This window comes from Microtus pennsylvanicus, chromosome 11 (assembly GCF_037038515.1).
Source record: "Microtus pennsylvanicus isolate mMicPen1 chromosome 11, mMicPen1.hap1, whole genome shotgun sequence".
NCBI lineage: Eukaryota > Metazoa > Chordata > Mammalia > Rodentia > Cricetidae > Microtus > Microtus pennsylvanicus.
The window spans coordinates 17,508,982-17,524,895 of record NC_134589.1 but is presented as its reverse complement, the minus strand read 5'-3'; the positions used below and the strand labels follow the sequence as shown (position 1 = coordinate 17,524,895).

At 52.2% G+C, this 15,914-nt stretch overlaps 1 protein-coding gene across 33 annotated transcripts in view; it reads left to right on the top strand.

The window, feature by feature from the left end:
* Mapt (microtubule associated protein tau) overlaps positions 1-15,914 on the top strand; it is a 96,900-nt gene that overhangs the window by 53,057 nt on the left and 27,929 nt on the right. For 7 of the 33 annotated variants that reach the window (XM_075990459.1, XM_075990454.1, XM_075990452.1 and 4 more), the window contains 2 exons: positions 5,556-5,621; positions 12,820-12,875. In XM_075990459.1, the coding sequence (XP_075846574.1) occupies positions 5,556-5,621; positions 12,820-12,875 (122 nt within the window). Of the gene's footprint in view, positions 1-612; positions 700-5,555; positions 5,622-8,799; positions 9,541-12,819; positions 12,876-15,073; positions 15,272-15,914 lie in introns of all 33 variants that reach the window. The other 26 variants (XM_075990439.1, XM_075990438.1, XM_075990443.1 and 23 more) reach the window with 8 other exon arrangements.

Below are 15,914 nucleotides of genomic sequence, written 5' to 3'. Positions count from 1 at the left end.
AGACAGAGGGCTCCAGAGAACTTCTGAGTCGAATTGTTTCCCTTGAAGAGATGCTGCCCCAGCTCCCAGCCTGTGATCCCTATCTCTTGCCTCCGCAAGGCGGCTGGACCTGGCCCAGTTATTGCCACAGAGGGAACTCTGTACCTTTTCACTGGAGGATGGTCCGGCAGGGAGTTAGAACTGGTGGACCAACAAGGTCACCAAGAGGTGGCACTGCAGTTCTGTAAATGCAGAAACAAGGCTCAGAGGTGACAGAGTGCTTGCCCCAAGCCTCACATGACAACCACAGCCTCATCTCCTCCTCAGCTTCCTCACACTGCCTGGGTGCCCACTGCAGACACCCTGCCTTGCCATAAGGACCGCACAGTTGCCCTCAGGATTTCACCAGTTCTCTTGAGAACCCCCGGGGAATCAGAATACATCCATCCGCTGTAGTACTTTACATGGCCCTCTCCGGGCTTTCTAGGCAGGTGGCTTGGTGCCTCACTTCTTCCTGGGGAAACGGGAGGAGGGCTGCGGCCCTGCTTTGAGCTGGCTTTTCTTGCATGTGGCTGGCAGGCCCTGTCCCTGCACTGTATACTAAACAGAAGGGTGACTATCCGTGGTTTCCAGACGTGACTGCACCCCTAGTGGAAGAGAGAGCTTCTGACAAGCAGGCCGCTGCCCAGCCCCACACGGAGATCCCCGAAGGAACCACAGGTGAGGGCGGCTCTTAGAGCCCCAGGGCTGCCAGGGCCCAGCTGCCCGCCTTGAGCGGGTTGTCCTCACAGGCAGATGTGTAAGTGACTCTGGCTTCTGGGGATCTTGGCTAGTTAACAACGGCTGCCTTGGAGTCTAGACAAGGGAGTCTAGACAGGGTCCCCTGTTTCCTGCTGGATCCTGCCTCAGTCAACATGTCTATTTGAGATTTCCTCAGCAAGATTCTCTGTAGAGGATAGACCTCTGCCTTCCTCACACTTTCTCCAGTTCCGGCTGTAGCAAGGGGCGGGTCGCACTTAGGGGACAGTTTACCCCTTGGGCACCAAGCATACTGTAGTGACCACATAACTGGGTCTTTTGGAAGGTCTGATGGGCTGGTCCTGGAGTTCAGAAGTGTGACCACATGTCCATTTCTAGGACTGTGCTGCTGCCTTCCAATCCTGTCTTTGTATCCTGCCCCACCCATGTGGACGATGGGGGAATTGATCAGACAGCAAGCGCACCAGCAGAAAGAGCGCTGGGCTTGGTGCTGCTCAGTCATTCATAAGGCAGCCTGTGCAGGGCCCTGGACAAGATTCCTTGCAGCCCAGAGCCCTGGGTATCCTTCCCACCTGTCATCTTCCACAGGCTCATGAAGCTCTGCCAGTTAGTATGGTGAACCCGAGGCGTCCGGTTACCTACCAAGAACTATCTAATCTATGTGCATGGGACATGTGGCAGTGGAGATGGGAAATGTCCCTTTCTGAGGACGGCTCTCTGCAACCATGCTAGTTAGTTATTCTTTTCCTTGTGATGACCAAAGATGTCTGACAGAAGTAGCTTAAGGTCTATCTGGGCTCACGGTTTGAGGGGATGGGGTCCACGTGACAGGGAAGGCATGGTGGCAGCGGTGGTGATGACGCTGGTCATGTTGCTTCTGCAATCAGGAAGCAGAGAGAGATGGATGCTGGTGCTCATGCTTCCTCCTTTTCCCCCAGGACATCAGCCCACGGGATGGCGCTGCCCGTATGCAGGGTAGGTCTTCCCTCTGCAGTTAATCATTCTGTGAATACCCCTCAAAGACACACCGAGGGGTGCGGCTCCTCCCTGAGGAGTTGACTTTGCAGAGTAAACACCGCCACCGTAGTAAGCTCTCTCCCTTGCGTCCTGAGAACGCTCATAACAGAGCCAGCAGTGCCATCCCTGTCTCTCAAGATGTGTTTCCACTCTGCAAAGTGATGGACTTTGCAAAGTAAGGGCTTCCGAGGCAGGTAGACCAGATGTTCTGAAAGCCTGGCCGGGCCTCAGCTTCAAGCATGAAGGATGCTTGAAGGCTACAGAACACCTTATAGGGTGAGGTCGTGGGTGCCTTGATTTTTGTCTCTGGCTATCCCTTCAAAGTTTTGTCGTGGAAGAAGTTTGTCTTCTGTCTGGGATGAAAACTCTCCCCTTATTCATCTCTCCTGGGTAATCAGAAATGCTTTATACTCTTCACGCTCACAAAACAGCCTGCAAAAGGCTAGGATGTAGCCTGGTAGAGTGCCTGGCTTAGCATATGTGAGACCCAAGGCCTTGGTCCCTACCGTGTTATAAACTGAGTATGATGGGGGGGGGGGCGCAAAAAGAAAAAAAAACCCACAGCTTATAACTGTTCATCAGAAGGGCCAGTCTGATGTGATAGTCTGGCCCACAGCCATGTTCTAACCCAGCCCCTACTCTGGGCCAGTGGGGCAGGTGTGTAGGAGGAGGCAGTGGCTGCTCTCCACTCCCTGAGGGGCTTATAGGCTGCCATTCCTCTCGTGGAGACTGCACTAGCTTCTCAAATGTTTAGTTCATGGGCTCAGAGAGTTCCTAGGTGTTTGAGTCTGAAAGACCCCTGGTGCGGGAAGACTCTTACTCAAGTCTCAGGATAACACGACACCCCCCGCCCCAGTAACTCACGAGAGACCATCCTTGCTGCAATCACACGAGGCTTTAATTGATGAGATGGGAACCAGTGCACTGGGGCCGAGACTCATAACCCACGCAGGGGACGAGTTTGACCCCGAGTGACCTGGAGAAGGGGTTTTTATAGGAAGAAACCACAGCCCAATAATAGGGGCAGGGAGGGTGTCACAGAAAGTCACAAGGGGACAACTCCCTGCCTCTCAAGATCACTCAAGGTCATAATCAGCTAGTTCCTAAAATCACAAGGGGGAAACTCCCTGTTTGTCAAGATCATTCTCAAGATTACAATCTAACTTTATCTTCAGCTAGTTCCTGAAACACAGTCACTGAACTGGCTAATCCCTAGATTTTTGATTCTTCTCTTCCTGCTTGGATTTTTGGCTATTTTCTTCCTGCTGGGGAGGTCTGGATTTATCCAGGTCTTTCAAGTCCACTGCCTGGGGCAGGGCATTAAGGCAGCCATAGGTAGTGTGGACAGGGAGCAGAAGAGTGTAGCATTGGCTTGCTTTCTCCTTCATCCGCTTTTGTCATCTGCCTCCACCCCGGTCCAATGGGATGGTGCCACCCACATTCGTGATAGGTCTTCACTTCAGCGAGTCCTACTGATAAATACCTTCAGACATAGCCACCTGTGCACCTCAGCTGTCCCCGAGGTGGTTCCAAATGCAGGTCAGGTGACTGTGAAGATTGCCCACCACAGAGCCCTTTCTTGAACCCTTCCAGAATCTTCCCTCTCAACTCCCATGTCCTGCTTCTTTAAAGATCAATGCCTCTGCCTCAGGTTCTGGAGGATGTGTCATCCCTCCTCTCAGGGATCTAGCTGCACACAGCGCCACCTCTGTGCAGGATGACTCATTGCCGCTAGTGACCCATTGGGCATGATCTAAGATGCTCCAATGCCATCTCTGACCTGTGCCCAAAATTCCACGGGAAAAAAACAGTCATCCATCTTGGCTGCGAAGCAGGCTATTGCAATGGCCTTTTGTTCAGCCACCATAGCGGGGCCAGCCCTCCCCTGTCCTGTTGTGTTCCTTGGCAGGGCCCTGACTGCAGTCCACCAGATCTCAAACCAGAGGGAACAGATGCCAAGTATCTGTCTCTAGGTGGTGCCTTGAAGACCACGGAGAAAAGCTAGGCAGGCCAGCACAGGGCTGTTTTATCCTAGCCCTTGAGAACTAAGGTGGGAGGTTCAAGAGTTCAAGGCCTGCCTGGGGTACATAGTGAATGCAAGGCCATTATGGACTACATGCCAAGACCTGTGGAGCACTCCAGCCCCAGGCCATTCACCTCTTGGTGGGTTTAGAGTCGAGCAGGTTTGCAGCTGTTGGTGGAGCTGGTGCCTTCCCTTGTGATCACTTGAACACCTATTTGATACTTCTTAGTGCACAGTAAAGCTGTGCAACCATGCTGTGTGACTTCCACTGCGGAAGGCCTATCTCCCTGGAGAGCAGAGAACCTGGACCTCCCTGAAAATGCTCCTCCACCCCACCCCCAGGTGTTAGTGATACACCGTTTGGGTTTCACACCCGGGGCAGGACGTGGAAGATGAATAGATTCTCCTGGTGCTGGGACACTGACTGAGTCCCAAAATGCCCACTTATGTCTGCTAAGGACTCCGTGACTACCTAGCAGGATTTGCCATCATTCTGAGCCTGTCTTCCATTTCCGTAATCTTGCTCAGACCAAATCCACACTAGGACTTTGCCTTCACAGACAGTTGAAGCAATGTGACCATTGTTGTGTTATCTGACACGGAACTGTCACCAAAAGACCTTCTGGACAGCACAAAGGACCTAGACGAGTCTGAGCTGATAATTGGTGGGTGGAGAACTTCCGAGTTCCCTGCCGCCTCCCTGGGGCCCCACCCTCACTCAGCCATCTGGCTAGGTGCTTACCGGACACCATGTGACTATGCAGTGACTCAGGCTCTTTCCTTGTTGTGCTGTCCGTGGCAAGTGAAGTAAAAACTGGCTTGCAGTTTTAGGTACAAAAACTGTGCACCTTAGTCCAGAGACAAGGCTGGCGGTCAACCTTGCATGGTGTGAGCACTTCTGGAAGGCGGCAGCCTGTGGGGTGTGTGCCTCGAGGCCTTGAGATCAGCGTGGGCTGGCTTGCTTTATAAGCCCCACCTCTGGACTTGTGTGTGTGCCATCCCGTATCCGTGTCCTGATTTCTCCCGTGTTCTCCAGATAAGAGCATACTCACTTGAATACTTCTCGTGCGCTCTGGGACTTTCTCAGCCTTCTTTATTTGGGGTGCCTGTCGTCTCCTTAAATGGTTAAAAAATGCAGAGACCCAGAAAAGCTGCCCACTGGCCCTGTTGGCCTTGCTCCAGCCAGGTAGTGCTGGTTTCAGGTGTGATGTGTGTGGGGTGTAGAGGGAAGAAACTTAGCAGCCTGGGGTACCTCCTGTGTGTGAGACTTTGTTTTCCATACCTTCGCTATCCTCCTACAAGACAAACCCCAGTCATCTTGAGGTTCCCAATGAGGAAACAGGCTCAGAGAGGCCGGGCAAATGGCAGATCCTAGGTCCACACCACAGCTGCAAACACAATCTTCCCCTGAGTCCCTATCCTCCCGAAGTGCTGACCAGGACCGGCAGTGCCACTGTGAATCCTCTCTGGTCTCCTGAGTCCTGACAGCTTTGTGGAGCCTTGCAAAACAGCAGGACCTCGGACCCCTGCAGAGAAGCTCTTTCCTCCTAGGTCGCAGTCACCTGGAAGGTGTGTGGGTGCTGTGGGTTCTGTGTGAGCACCTCTCGTCACCACTGTCCCTAGCCGTGGCCTTTGCGGAGGAGCGGAGCACAGCAGCTAGCCCTGCAGGGCACACCCCTCCTGCATGGTTCGTGCGTGAAACACGAGGCACAGAGAGCACAGGTTGAAGCAAGTAGTAACTGTCTGCTTCTGTCCTCCCTTTGCTGCCTCGGACCAGCTGAAGAAGCAGGCATTGGAGACACCCCGAACCTGGAGGACCAAGCCGCTGGGCATGTGACTCAAGGTCAGTGGTCCAAACCACCCCTAAGAGACTCAGAGCTCGGGAGGAGGGAAATGGGAGCACTCAGTGGGCTCTACCTTGAAAAGACATCTTAGCCCTGAGTCCTAATTTACAAGTCCAGGAGACCTGGGGGAGTCATCTCTATTTATTACACACGGAGTGTTCTAATGCCATTCTGATTCATTCCCGCAGTGTGTTTCAGGCTGGGGTTGCCCTTGCCTAGACCTGAGCACAGTGGGCGATGCTCCCACAGCGCCCTCTGGCCTGTCAGTCATCACCATTGACCATTTAAGCTTCCTTCCATTTTTTTTCCGAGACAGGATGTCTCTGTAGCGTTGGCTGTACTAGAACTCGCTTTGTAGCCCAGGCTGGCCTCAAACTCAGAGATCCACCTGCCTCTGCCTCTCGAGTGCTGGGATGAAAGTAAAGGTGTGTGCCACCATCCGGCTTCTCTGTGGTCTTCATGCCTCATTATAACGTTCTTCTCAGGGATCAAAGTGCTGCTTTCAAGGCAAGTAGCTTTCTGCAGCTGTTTATCAAAAATACATTTTTTAAAAGGAATTTTTAAAACCATACAGAGTCTTGATTTTAGGAAATGGAGACCTCCAGTATCGATACAGCATGAGCCAGCCTGTTTCCTATCATTTTCTAGATAAACAAACTTGAGTGTCCTGTATAACAGGGAGACTTACGGACGACAGAGGACCTGGGAAGCCGTGTCCTTCGCTCTATAAAGCGATAGAGGATTTGTCTCCTGTTAGCGGCACTGTCTGCCTGTGAAGGACTGTGCCTCACTGGCCTCTAGCCTAGTTCATCCCCCTCCTTTTGGTGACTCGGATGCTAGGCTCCTGAGGAGTTAGGGGGGACACTTTGTCAGGATCCTGGTTCCCTTGTGCCCCTCCACCACTCCCAGAGTTTAAATGGTTCAGGTTTGTTTGTTTTTATTTGTTTGTTTGAGATAAAGTCCTCTCTAGCTCCAGTTGGTCTCTGCAGCTTCCAAGGATGACCTTGAACTTTTGATCTTCCTGCTTCTACTTTACTGAGGTTGCCGAAAGGACCACCACACCCAATTTATTCTGTGCTGGGGAGCAAACCCAGGGCTTCACATGGAGAACAGAGCTGCATCCTGGCTCCTGTTTCATGTTTGCTGAGTAGTTTACAGTATCCTAGAAACGAATGGAATACCCTCCCAGCCCAGATCCTCCCTCTAAGTGTTTTAATGGGCCCCTCATCAGCTCACACACACACACTGTACTGTGTGCGTGTTTACTGTGTATGTTTGCAGCCCCTCGAATGGAGTCTTTGAAAGTCTTGCAGTGTATCAGACTCCAGGATGTCCCAGCCAAAAATAATTTCTAGGGAGCATTTTCTTGAAGGTAGTGGAGGCCCAAGTCTGTTGGGTGGCATCATGGCTTGGAACCGCCTTGGCCTCTGGTCCATGAGCTGGCTGGTACTGGATAGCCAGACCCCGCCAGTTTCCCACTTCTGTCTTTATTGTTGTCTCTACTTGAGACAGACCAACGGCCTCAGTAAGGAACCTGATAAGGAGCAGAATGGGTGCTTTTTGTGACAGTAGCTGTTCTATGCAGGGTGTATTTATTGATTAGCTGTCATATGACAGCCTTGACACTGGGACCATAAATGAATGTAACTGTGAACTCAACCTGGCGTAATAAGGAAGGAGAGGGCCAGGCCGGAGCTGGGTCCTTTGATAGTGAGCCAACCACAACGAGTACCACTGGGTTAGAGACAGCGGTTTAGTGTACATGTTACTTGTGTGTGTCCAGAGTTACACATGCATGTGGACACACATGTTCTCTCTTCTTCTCTCCCCCAAATTTCTTTTCTATATCCCCAAAGCCTTTGAGGTTATAGGCTTTGTTGGAGGAGAATTGGGGAGTTGTTTGAGACCTTTTGTTGGGACCAGGTAGGCTGTTCAGAAAATTCGGAATTACGAAAGTGTGGTGGCAACATGCCTGTAATCTCAACACTTGGAAAGTGGAGATAGGAGAATCAGGGGTTCAAGGTCATCCTTGGCCACATAGTGAGTTTGACACCAGCCTCAGGTACAGAAGACCCTGTCCCAAATAAGCAATCAGCAGAAGCAGAGGGTGCTCAGAAGAGCTCAGTACGACTCAAGTGGACTCCCATCCTTAATGCACAACCCGGTATTCTAAAGAGGGTTTTACATGGCTATCACGTGACTGATCCAAGTAACAACAATGGGCTCAGGCCAGCTGAGCTGGTGGGCGGTGTGCTGGCTGAGCAGTTAGAGCAGGGCTCCCATGGCTCCTGCCTTAGCTGGGGCAGAAGGCAGGCCGTGGAGGGTGACCGCAGAGCCATCCACGTGCTGCAGTTCCACGGAGAGGAATCGTACGGCAGGTCAGTCAGCAAAGCTCCACGCCAGCAATCACGGTTTGTGAATCTTCTAAATCAGAGCAAGGCTGGAGGTCAGGTAATTTATGATGCCCGTTGGTTCCACCTGCCCAAAGAGAGGAGAGAGACACACAGAGAGACAGAGAGAACAGGGACCACTGTCATAACCCAGCGAATGCCACCTGGAGCCCAGCATCTCCGGGAACTTGAGTTCTGTGAATGGTAGGTAAACATGCGTCTGAGCCCATAACCACATCCTGGACAGCCACAGAGATGCCAGCAGGCTCTTGCCCAGCCAAACACCACAGGGCCTCCGAGGTCACCAAGTTCAAGTCTCCCTTTTACAGACAAGAACACTGATGCCCAGAGAGGGCCATGCAGCAAGCTAGTGGCAGACAGACCAAGAGAGCATTTATTCCAAGCAATGAACTAGGCCTGAGATGAGCTCTTGTCTCTGTTGGGAGAGTCCTGGTACCTTTGAGGGGACTTTTATTATGGCAAGTACTACAGTCCCCTTTAAAATGTCTGTACCCTTGTTAACCATTTGCCACCATTGCCTCTTCAAGCCCTGAGGAGGTGAGAGTGTCTAGGCAGCAGAGAGAGGTGTCTGAGAGGCTCCTGAGCAGGAACCTTAGTGTTCAAGTCCGGCCTGGACTGAGCACCGAAGTTTCTGGGATCTCACTGGCACCTCTAAGTAAAAAACAGTCAGATCCTCCAGGCTTGGTGATCACTCACTGTCCCCACAGCCTGTCAAGGTGGGCCTGCCTGTTCTGAAGCCCCCCCTCTGCTGGATATCTCCACACAGAGCCGGAGAAGGTCCAGAATTTCCCAGAAAGTTTGCTTGGCGAGCCAGGGCGCCCTGAAGGCCAGGCTCCAGACTCAGGGATCTCTGATTGGATCTGCCAACCGGTGCCTAGCGTGTCTGGGGCTCCCCTCCTGCCACAAGGCCTCAGAGAGGCTACGTGCCAACCTTCGGGGACAAGACCTGAGGATGTAGAGAGAAGCCACCGGCCCTCTGAGCTGCTGCAGCAAGAGCCACCTCTGAAGGAGGGATGGGGCAAAGACAGGCTGGGGAGTGAGGAGGAGGTGGATGAAGATCTTGACATGGATGAATCATCCCAGGAGTCCCCTCCCTCCCAGGCGCCCCTGGACCCAGGCAGGGCAGCCCCTCAGCCTGTCTCCAGGGAAACCACTGGCATGCCTGGTTTCCCAGGTGAGGGTGCCGTCCCACTTCCTGTTGACTTCCTCTCCAAAGTCTCCACAGAGACCCAGGCCTTGCAGCCCGAAGGGCCTGGCACAGGGCCCATGGAGGAAGGGCACGAGGCTGCCCCAGAGTTCACATTCCACGTGGAAATCAAAGCCAGCATGCCGAAGGAGCAGGATTTGGAAGGGGCGACATTGGTGGGGGCCCTTGGAGAGGAGCAACAGGCCCAGGGCCCCTCTGTGGGAAAGGACACCCAAGAGGCTAGCCTTCTGGAGCCATCCGAGAAGCAGCCCGCAGCTGGACTGCCGGGAAGGCCAGTCAGTCGGGTCCCTCAACTTAAAGGTCTGTGGTTCAAGCCCCCTCACTCCTACCCTGGTACCCTCCAGGCTGTGGACACTGTCACTAAGCTTCTTGCCTTCCTTGACTCCCGCACCCTGATATTCCAGGATAGCCACTAAACCCACCGCCTGGGCCGCCGCCCCCTCCCCAACCCTGCCGGCAGCCTCTAGTAGCACGTGTTCCTTTCTGCCCCCTCCCCAACCCCGCCCGGCAGCCTCTGGTAGCACGTGTTCCTTTCACGCTTGCCGTCATTCTGCACGTCACGGACACCTGGCCCTGTGCTTTCTGCCCTGTTTGGTTCTCTGTCCACTTGGCGTATCCACATGGTCCACCAGCCCGCCAGAGGTTGGGAGGCACGCTACATAGAGTGGATAGCAGTGTCCCTCATTTTGGAAGGCTTATGATGTATTGCCATATTCACAATCTAGAACCTCCCAGAGTTGGCATAATTAGTCCCACTTTTCAGGTGAGAAAACTGAGCCTCAGAGCAGGAAATTGACCTTGTGATAAATACCCAGAGTAAATAATGGTTGAAGTCAAGTTCAGAATCCAGTTAGGTCTTCTCTGAAAGACACCTTCTTGCCATGGTCCCCCACACTGCCTTCCAGAAGGTGCTGGAGTGTATCCTCCTGGTGCAGAGCCAGTGAGTCCACCTGCCTGTCTTCTGATGCTCTCATCAACAGACAGCATGTCACATTGCACAGGTGACATCTGTCCCTGTGGGGGTGGCTAACAACCCCCCAAACCTCTGCCCAAACCTGCTTGCCTCAGGAATGGTGGATAAAGTATTATCTTCCAGGTCTAAAGTGACCCTCCTGTCCGTCAGGGACAGCCCGGGTCCCTGTGTGCAGCCCCATCTGGAGCCCTGTGGAGGCTACAGGGTGGGAGCAGCCTCCAGGCAGCGACATTCATGGCTTTAAGACTTTAGAATACTTGGCATCTGGGCCTTCGAATGGCTCAGTGGGTAAAGATTCTTGTCACCAAACCTAATGACGGAAGTTCCAGCCCCAAGACACACATAATGCAAGGACATACTGCCTCATGAGTTCAGAGGTCAGAGGACAACTGTGGGGGTCAGATCTCTGGTTGGCCTTTGACCTCCCTATGCCTATGGTGGCATGTATGGGGTACAAACACACACACATTCATGTGCTCTTGTATAATAAATAAACAAATATGTCCGAGTAGACTACTTGATGTTTTAGAATTATTTGTGGGGCCCAGAACCTAATGCTTCTTAAACACAGAGTGAAATGCATCTGCTAACTACTGACTAAATACCACTTATAGAGAACACTCCAACATCATAAATAGAAGAGCCTGTCAGGACGGTGGCACAAGCCTGCCATTCCAGTCCATTCCAGCTAAGACAAAAGGATCACTGCAAGTTTGAGGTCAACCTGGACTACGTAATGAGTTCAAAGCTAGCCTGGGCTAACTAGCAAGATGTGTGGTTGAAAAGACCTGGGCATGATGCTACACATGCCTTTACCACTGTACTCAGGATGGAGAGAAAGGGGGATCAGGAGTTCAAGACCAGACCCCTCTACATAAGACCCTGTCTTAAAACAAAAGTTAAGGCAGAGTAGGGGAAACCTATGTCCTGTTTTAAACTCCAAGGCAAAGAAAGACAAATGACTGCCTTGGATTTTTCCAAATTAATGTTCTATCTAATTCTGGTCCTCCAGGTGTTGACAGGTGTGTGGAATAGGGGTAGGGATAAGACACAGAGAATTTAGAAGAGGAAAAAAACAGGCTAAACAAAGCTCAACAACTTCCACGGTTGTGGGACTCATCGGAGCTCTTGCTGTGCACAGGGACCCTCTAAGGAGTATGGGTCGTCTGGATTTCCCAGAGATATTTGATACCCTGCTAACATCTCCCAGAACAGGGCTTGTTCCTCCCTGGATTCAGGAAGTGCTGATCTAGCTGGCGGATTCCCGATAAGGGCAGTGATAAGTGGGTTGCTCCAGGGAAAGAATTCACCAGCACAGAAAGTGGGAGAGGGTGTTAGCCACACTCCAACACAGTCACAAAGGGCAGCGCAGCAGAAACTGCACAGAAGCATTCTAAAGAACTGCTTTCGCAGGTAGGGTCGAGATTACTCCATCAGGCTGTGTCCCAGGATCAATCACAACAGTTGGCGCTCTTGTGGTTATTAGCCTTGCGGAAATGGTGCGGTTTATCCCCCCTGAGTCAGAACTGAGTTGGCACAGCCGTTTGTCCTAAACAGATACAACATGGTTGACAGAGAAATGAATGGATAAGATCCATGGATCTCCTATTGTCATGCAGATTCCTGGGTACCTGTTGGTTGCATACCCAGCCTCGGTACACCCAGAGTCTGTATGCTACCTCCCAGATGACTCCTCCACAGTAAAATGGGGAGAACCCTGGGCTGGAGTCAGCGCTGGTCACTCTGTGAGTTCAGTCTTCATCTACCTGCAGGTTAACAGTGATGCTGGGTTCCCTGAGCAGGATGTGGCTTATCTGAAGGGCCCTGGGGAGTGACAAGGTGCCCTCATGGATGGGCTGTGTCAGCGTAGGAAGGACTCCTTCAAAAGCAGCTGGGGCTGATGTGGAAGGTCCCTGTTAGTGAGTTGCTTCGGGTTAAGGGCTACACTCTGCAGCAAAGGGGAGAATCTCCCCACTGGGCTCATCTATTCTGGTAGCAGGTAGCCTGGAGTGGGGGTTGGGATGATCAACATAAGATGGCCAAGAAGGTGGGGTAGGGAAATGGAGGTGGTTTCACTTCAGCCTTGAGGCCCTAGAGGGTAAGCGGAGATCTCACAGGAAAGCCAGAGAGAGAGAGAGAGAGAGAGAGAGAGAGAGAGAGAGAGAGAGAGAGAGAGAGAGAGAGAGACCCCACTCTGATACAACCCACTCTCATACAAAGATCCTTAGCCTGGAGTCAAGTCAGGCTGGGCTATCCTGTTCATGGCCTTGGGGAGTTTAACTGGCCTTGCATTCAGTGTGGTTGGCCAGGCTAGAGAGTGAGCTTGCCACAGCCACAGGTCATCGGGCACCTCTAACAGCACCTGCTGCCTTCCCTCTGCATGTCCCCACCCTCAGCCAGGCTGCCGCCCCCTCTTGCCAGGTTGCTCTGAACAATGGCCCTGTGTGCTGTGTGGTACTAACAATGCAAGACTCAGTAGGTCTGAGGACTAAGAAAATCAGCCTGTGTCAACCAAAGGGAATTCACACCACCACCCCTCAACTCTGGTGTGTCTGCGAACCTTAAGCGCGGGGCGTCACGTGCTTTCTTGTTTTGTATTTTCTCAGCTCGAGTGGCCGGTGTCAGCAAAGACAGGACTGGAAGCGACGAGAAGAAAGCGAAGGTGAGCTCCTGACCAGCCAGGAGGCTCTGCCCCGCGCTGTGTCTGCTGTGGAAAGCGGTTGTCTCTAGAGTGCAGCTGTCATTTAAAGGCCGCTGCTGTTTACAAAGCAGAGTTTCTCTCTTGATACTTAGTTACTCAGTTCTTCCTCTTGTCATTTCCTCATAGTTTAAATAGAGGCGCGTGTGAGTTTTCTGTGATGAATGTTGGGACGTGCATTTCCCACCCTTACTAGCACCGATCTAGGCTCAGTAAACACAACGTATTTAATATCTGCAGAGTACACTGGGCGGTCAGAGAGGCGTGAGCGAGAAACAATCTTCAGACAAAAGCAGGGAGGATTCTGGGTGAGGAGAGCTGGGAGGCAAATGGGAGGAGCCCTGCTGTCTCCCACCCGCCCCACCCCGGAGCAGGAAATAGCAGACCTGGGAAGAAGGGACAGACACGCTGAGTCTAGGGAGAATGGGCAGGTGGCCTTTGTTGCTGAGTTGTTTGTAGAATTGCTTAGGCTCTGAATAAGCAGCACCTCCTTGAAATGGAGTGTCGAAAAGTGTGGGATGGAAGACACAGATTTGTCAGTCTTCTGCACCCTAGCCCAGTAGATAAAGCATCCCGAGCCCCACTCATCCTTTGTTTTTTAATCTGTAGTTCACTCCCTCCATGATTTTTTATCTTAGAAACCCCTAAAGCTGTGCAGTGGTGTCTTCCTGAAAAAATCCCACCACGGCCCAGATTGGATCCTCTGGGCAGCCAGCGTGAATGCGGCCTGGAACTACCTGGCCTGTAGTGGGCGCCAGAGCCTCAGTGAATCTCCAGAGGTGGATGCTGGTGCTAGGACCACTCCCAGAAGGCCCTGTTCTCCACTCTTTAGGACTCCTTGTCATGGGTGCTCAGAGAGAGGCAACTGAGCCCCGTGCAGAGACTTAGCCCTGCCTCCCTTCTTGAGCCGGGAGCGACAGCTGCGTCAGTCAGTCGTGATGCTCATTTTGCTCTCGGGGAAGGGGCAGGGAGTCCTGGCCTCGCCTTGCACAAGTGTGCATGTACTCTTCATGTATGTGTTCATTCAGTACACAGTCCCTGCCCTGGATTGGCTCACAGGATAGCAGGGGCAAGGCTGGGCCGAGAATGCTGCCCGTGGAAGGGGTCTTGTCCAGCTAGGGAAGAAGGGGCTCCGGTACCCGCTCTAGCTTTTCCCCCTTGCCCTTCCCTCCTGACACTGGTGACACAGACTGGGCCCCAGCCCCTTCAGCGAAGGGATGAGGAAACACACAAGAACAGCACAGCAGTCTGGTCAGGACTCCACGGAGCACCCCACACTTGCGGTTCTTTATTCAAGGGTCTGGTCTCACCCTGCATCATATCAGGGCCACCCTTGCTGGTCAGAATCCCCAGAGCAACCATGAGTGTCAGCCCTCAGCCTTTAGGTACCCCTGGTTCAGGGAGCCGGGCCCTGCTTGTAGAACATCCAGCCTCGCAGACACTCATTTCCTCGGGTGAAGTATGTTCTGGTGTTAACTTTGGCCAGATCAAGACTCTCTAGATAGCATTAAGATTAGTTTTGCCTTCGTTTAATCAGAAAGTATGTATGTATGTGCGTGTGTGCGTGTGCATATGCACGTTGTATGTGTGTGAATGCCTGTATGTGCGTGTATGTGTGTGCTCCTGTGGCATGTGTGTGTCCCCAGAAGCCTCTGCTTGACTCCAGCACAGTCCTCCTTAAAGGATTAGGATTCTGTTGGCATGGCGGAAAGAGAAGGTGGGTGTCAGTGAGCCCCAGTGGGTGCTTCTCCTGAGGCTGAGCGACCCATGACACATTGGCGTTCTTTCTGGGGAACATCTTGCTGCCTTCTCTCCGACGGTCTCCCGGTTCTTACCAAGCACCCTTAAGCCAGTGTTCTGCAAGTAGAAGGCACAACAAGGCCCAGTTGCTAGAGAAAAAAAATGTACCAGAACATCTATCCGTCTTTAGCATCTCTTTCAGAAGTTCTGTGCTGTGTGATTTTAATCATGTCCATCCCATGGCAGCTGTGCAGCTTGTGTGTAACTGATAGAGGACAAGGTTGCCGTCCTTTCTTACTGACAGCGCTGCTTTGCTCTGTGGCCCGCCTTCTTTATGTTTAGTTTTTTTGTCCTTTGTTTCAGTTTGTTTCCCTCCCCCATTGCTGACTTTTATTTTGATTTTATTTATTTTTATGTTTAAGACATCCACACCCTCCTGTGCTAGAACCCTGAGCAATAGGCCCTGCCTTAGCCCCACACGCCCCAGTCCTGGTAGCTCAGACCCTTTGATCAAACCCTCCAGCCCTGCCGTGTGCCCTGAGCCAGCCACCTCTCCTAAACACGTCTCTTCTGTCACACCCCGAAATGGCAGTCCTGGAACAAAGCAGATGAAACTCAAGGTAAGGAAATAACCGTTGGTGAGGCGCAGGCTGCTGTACCGTGGTGTTCAAACGCTCTCGTCCCCTAAACTCACAGGCAGCACTAGATGGTTGAAGAAGGGACAGGGAGGGGACCAGGGACTAGGGCCTGTGCTTCCTGCCCCCTCTCCCCTAAAAAAGCAGTCCCCAAGATAACCAGAGGACCCCGGCCTGAAAACCGAGGCTCTAAGCTGAGCACGGTACCTGATGCTTGTCACCAACTCCAACACTGAGGAAGATGGAGCTACAGAGTAAGTTACAGGCTAGCCTGGGCTACAGAGTAAGTCTCTGTTTAAACATAAAAACAAAAAAAAAGAAGCCAGGTGTGGTGATGCTTTTAATTTCAGCCCCTGAGGACTAAAATGTGGGGGCCAGTCAAGAATACAGAGAAACTTTTTTTCTTAAAAAAAAAATAAATAAAAATAGCCACGCGGTGGCAGCGCACACCTTTAATCCCAGCAAAGCCAGTAGGATCTCTGTCAGTTCGAGGCCAGCCTGGTCTACAGAGCGAGTTCCAGGACAGCTAAGACTGTTACATAGTAAAACCCTGTCTCAAAAGCCAAAGTTAAACCGTGCAGTGGTGGCTTGCATATGCTTTTAATCCAAGCACTTGGGAGTCAGAGGC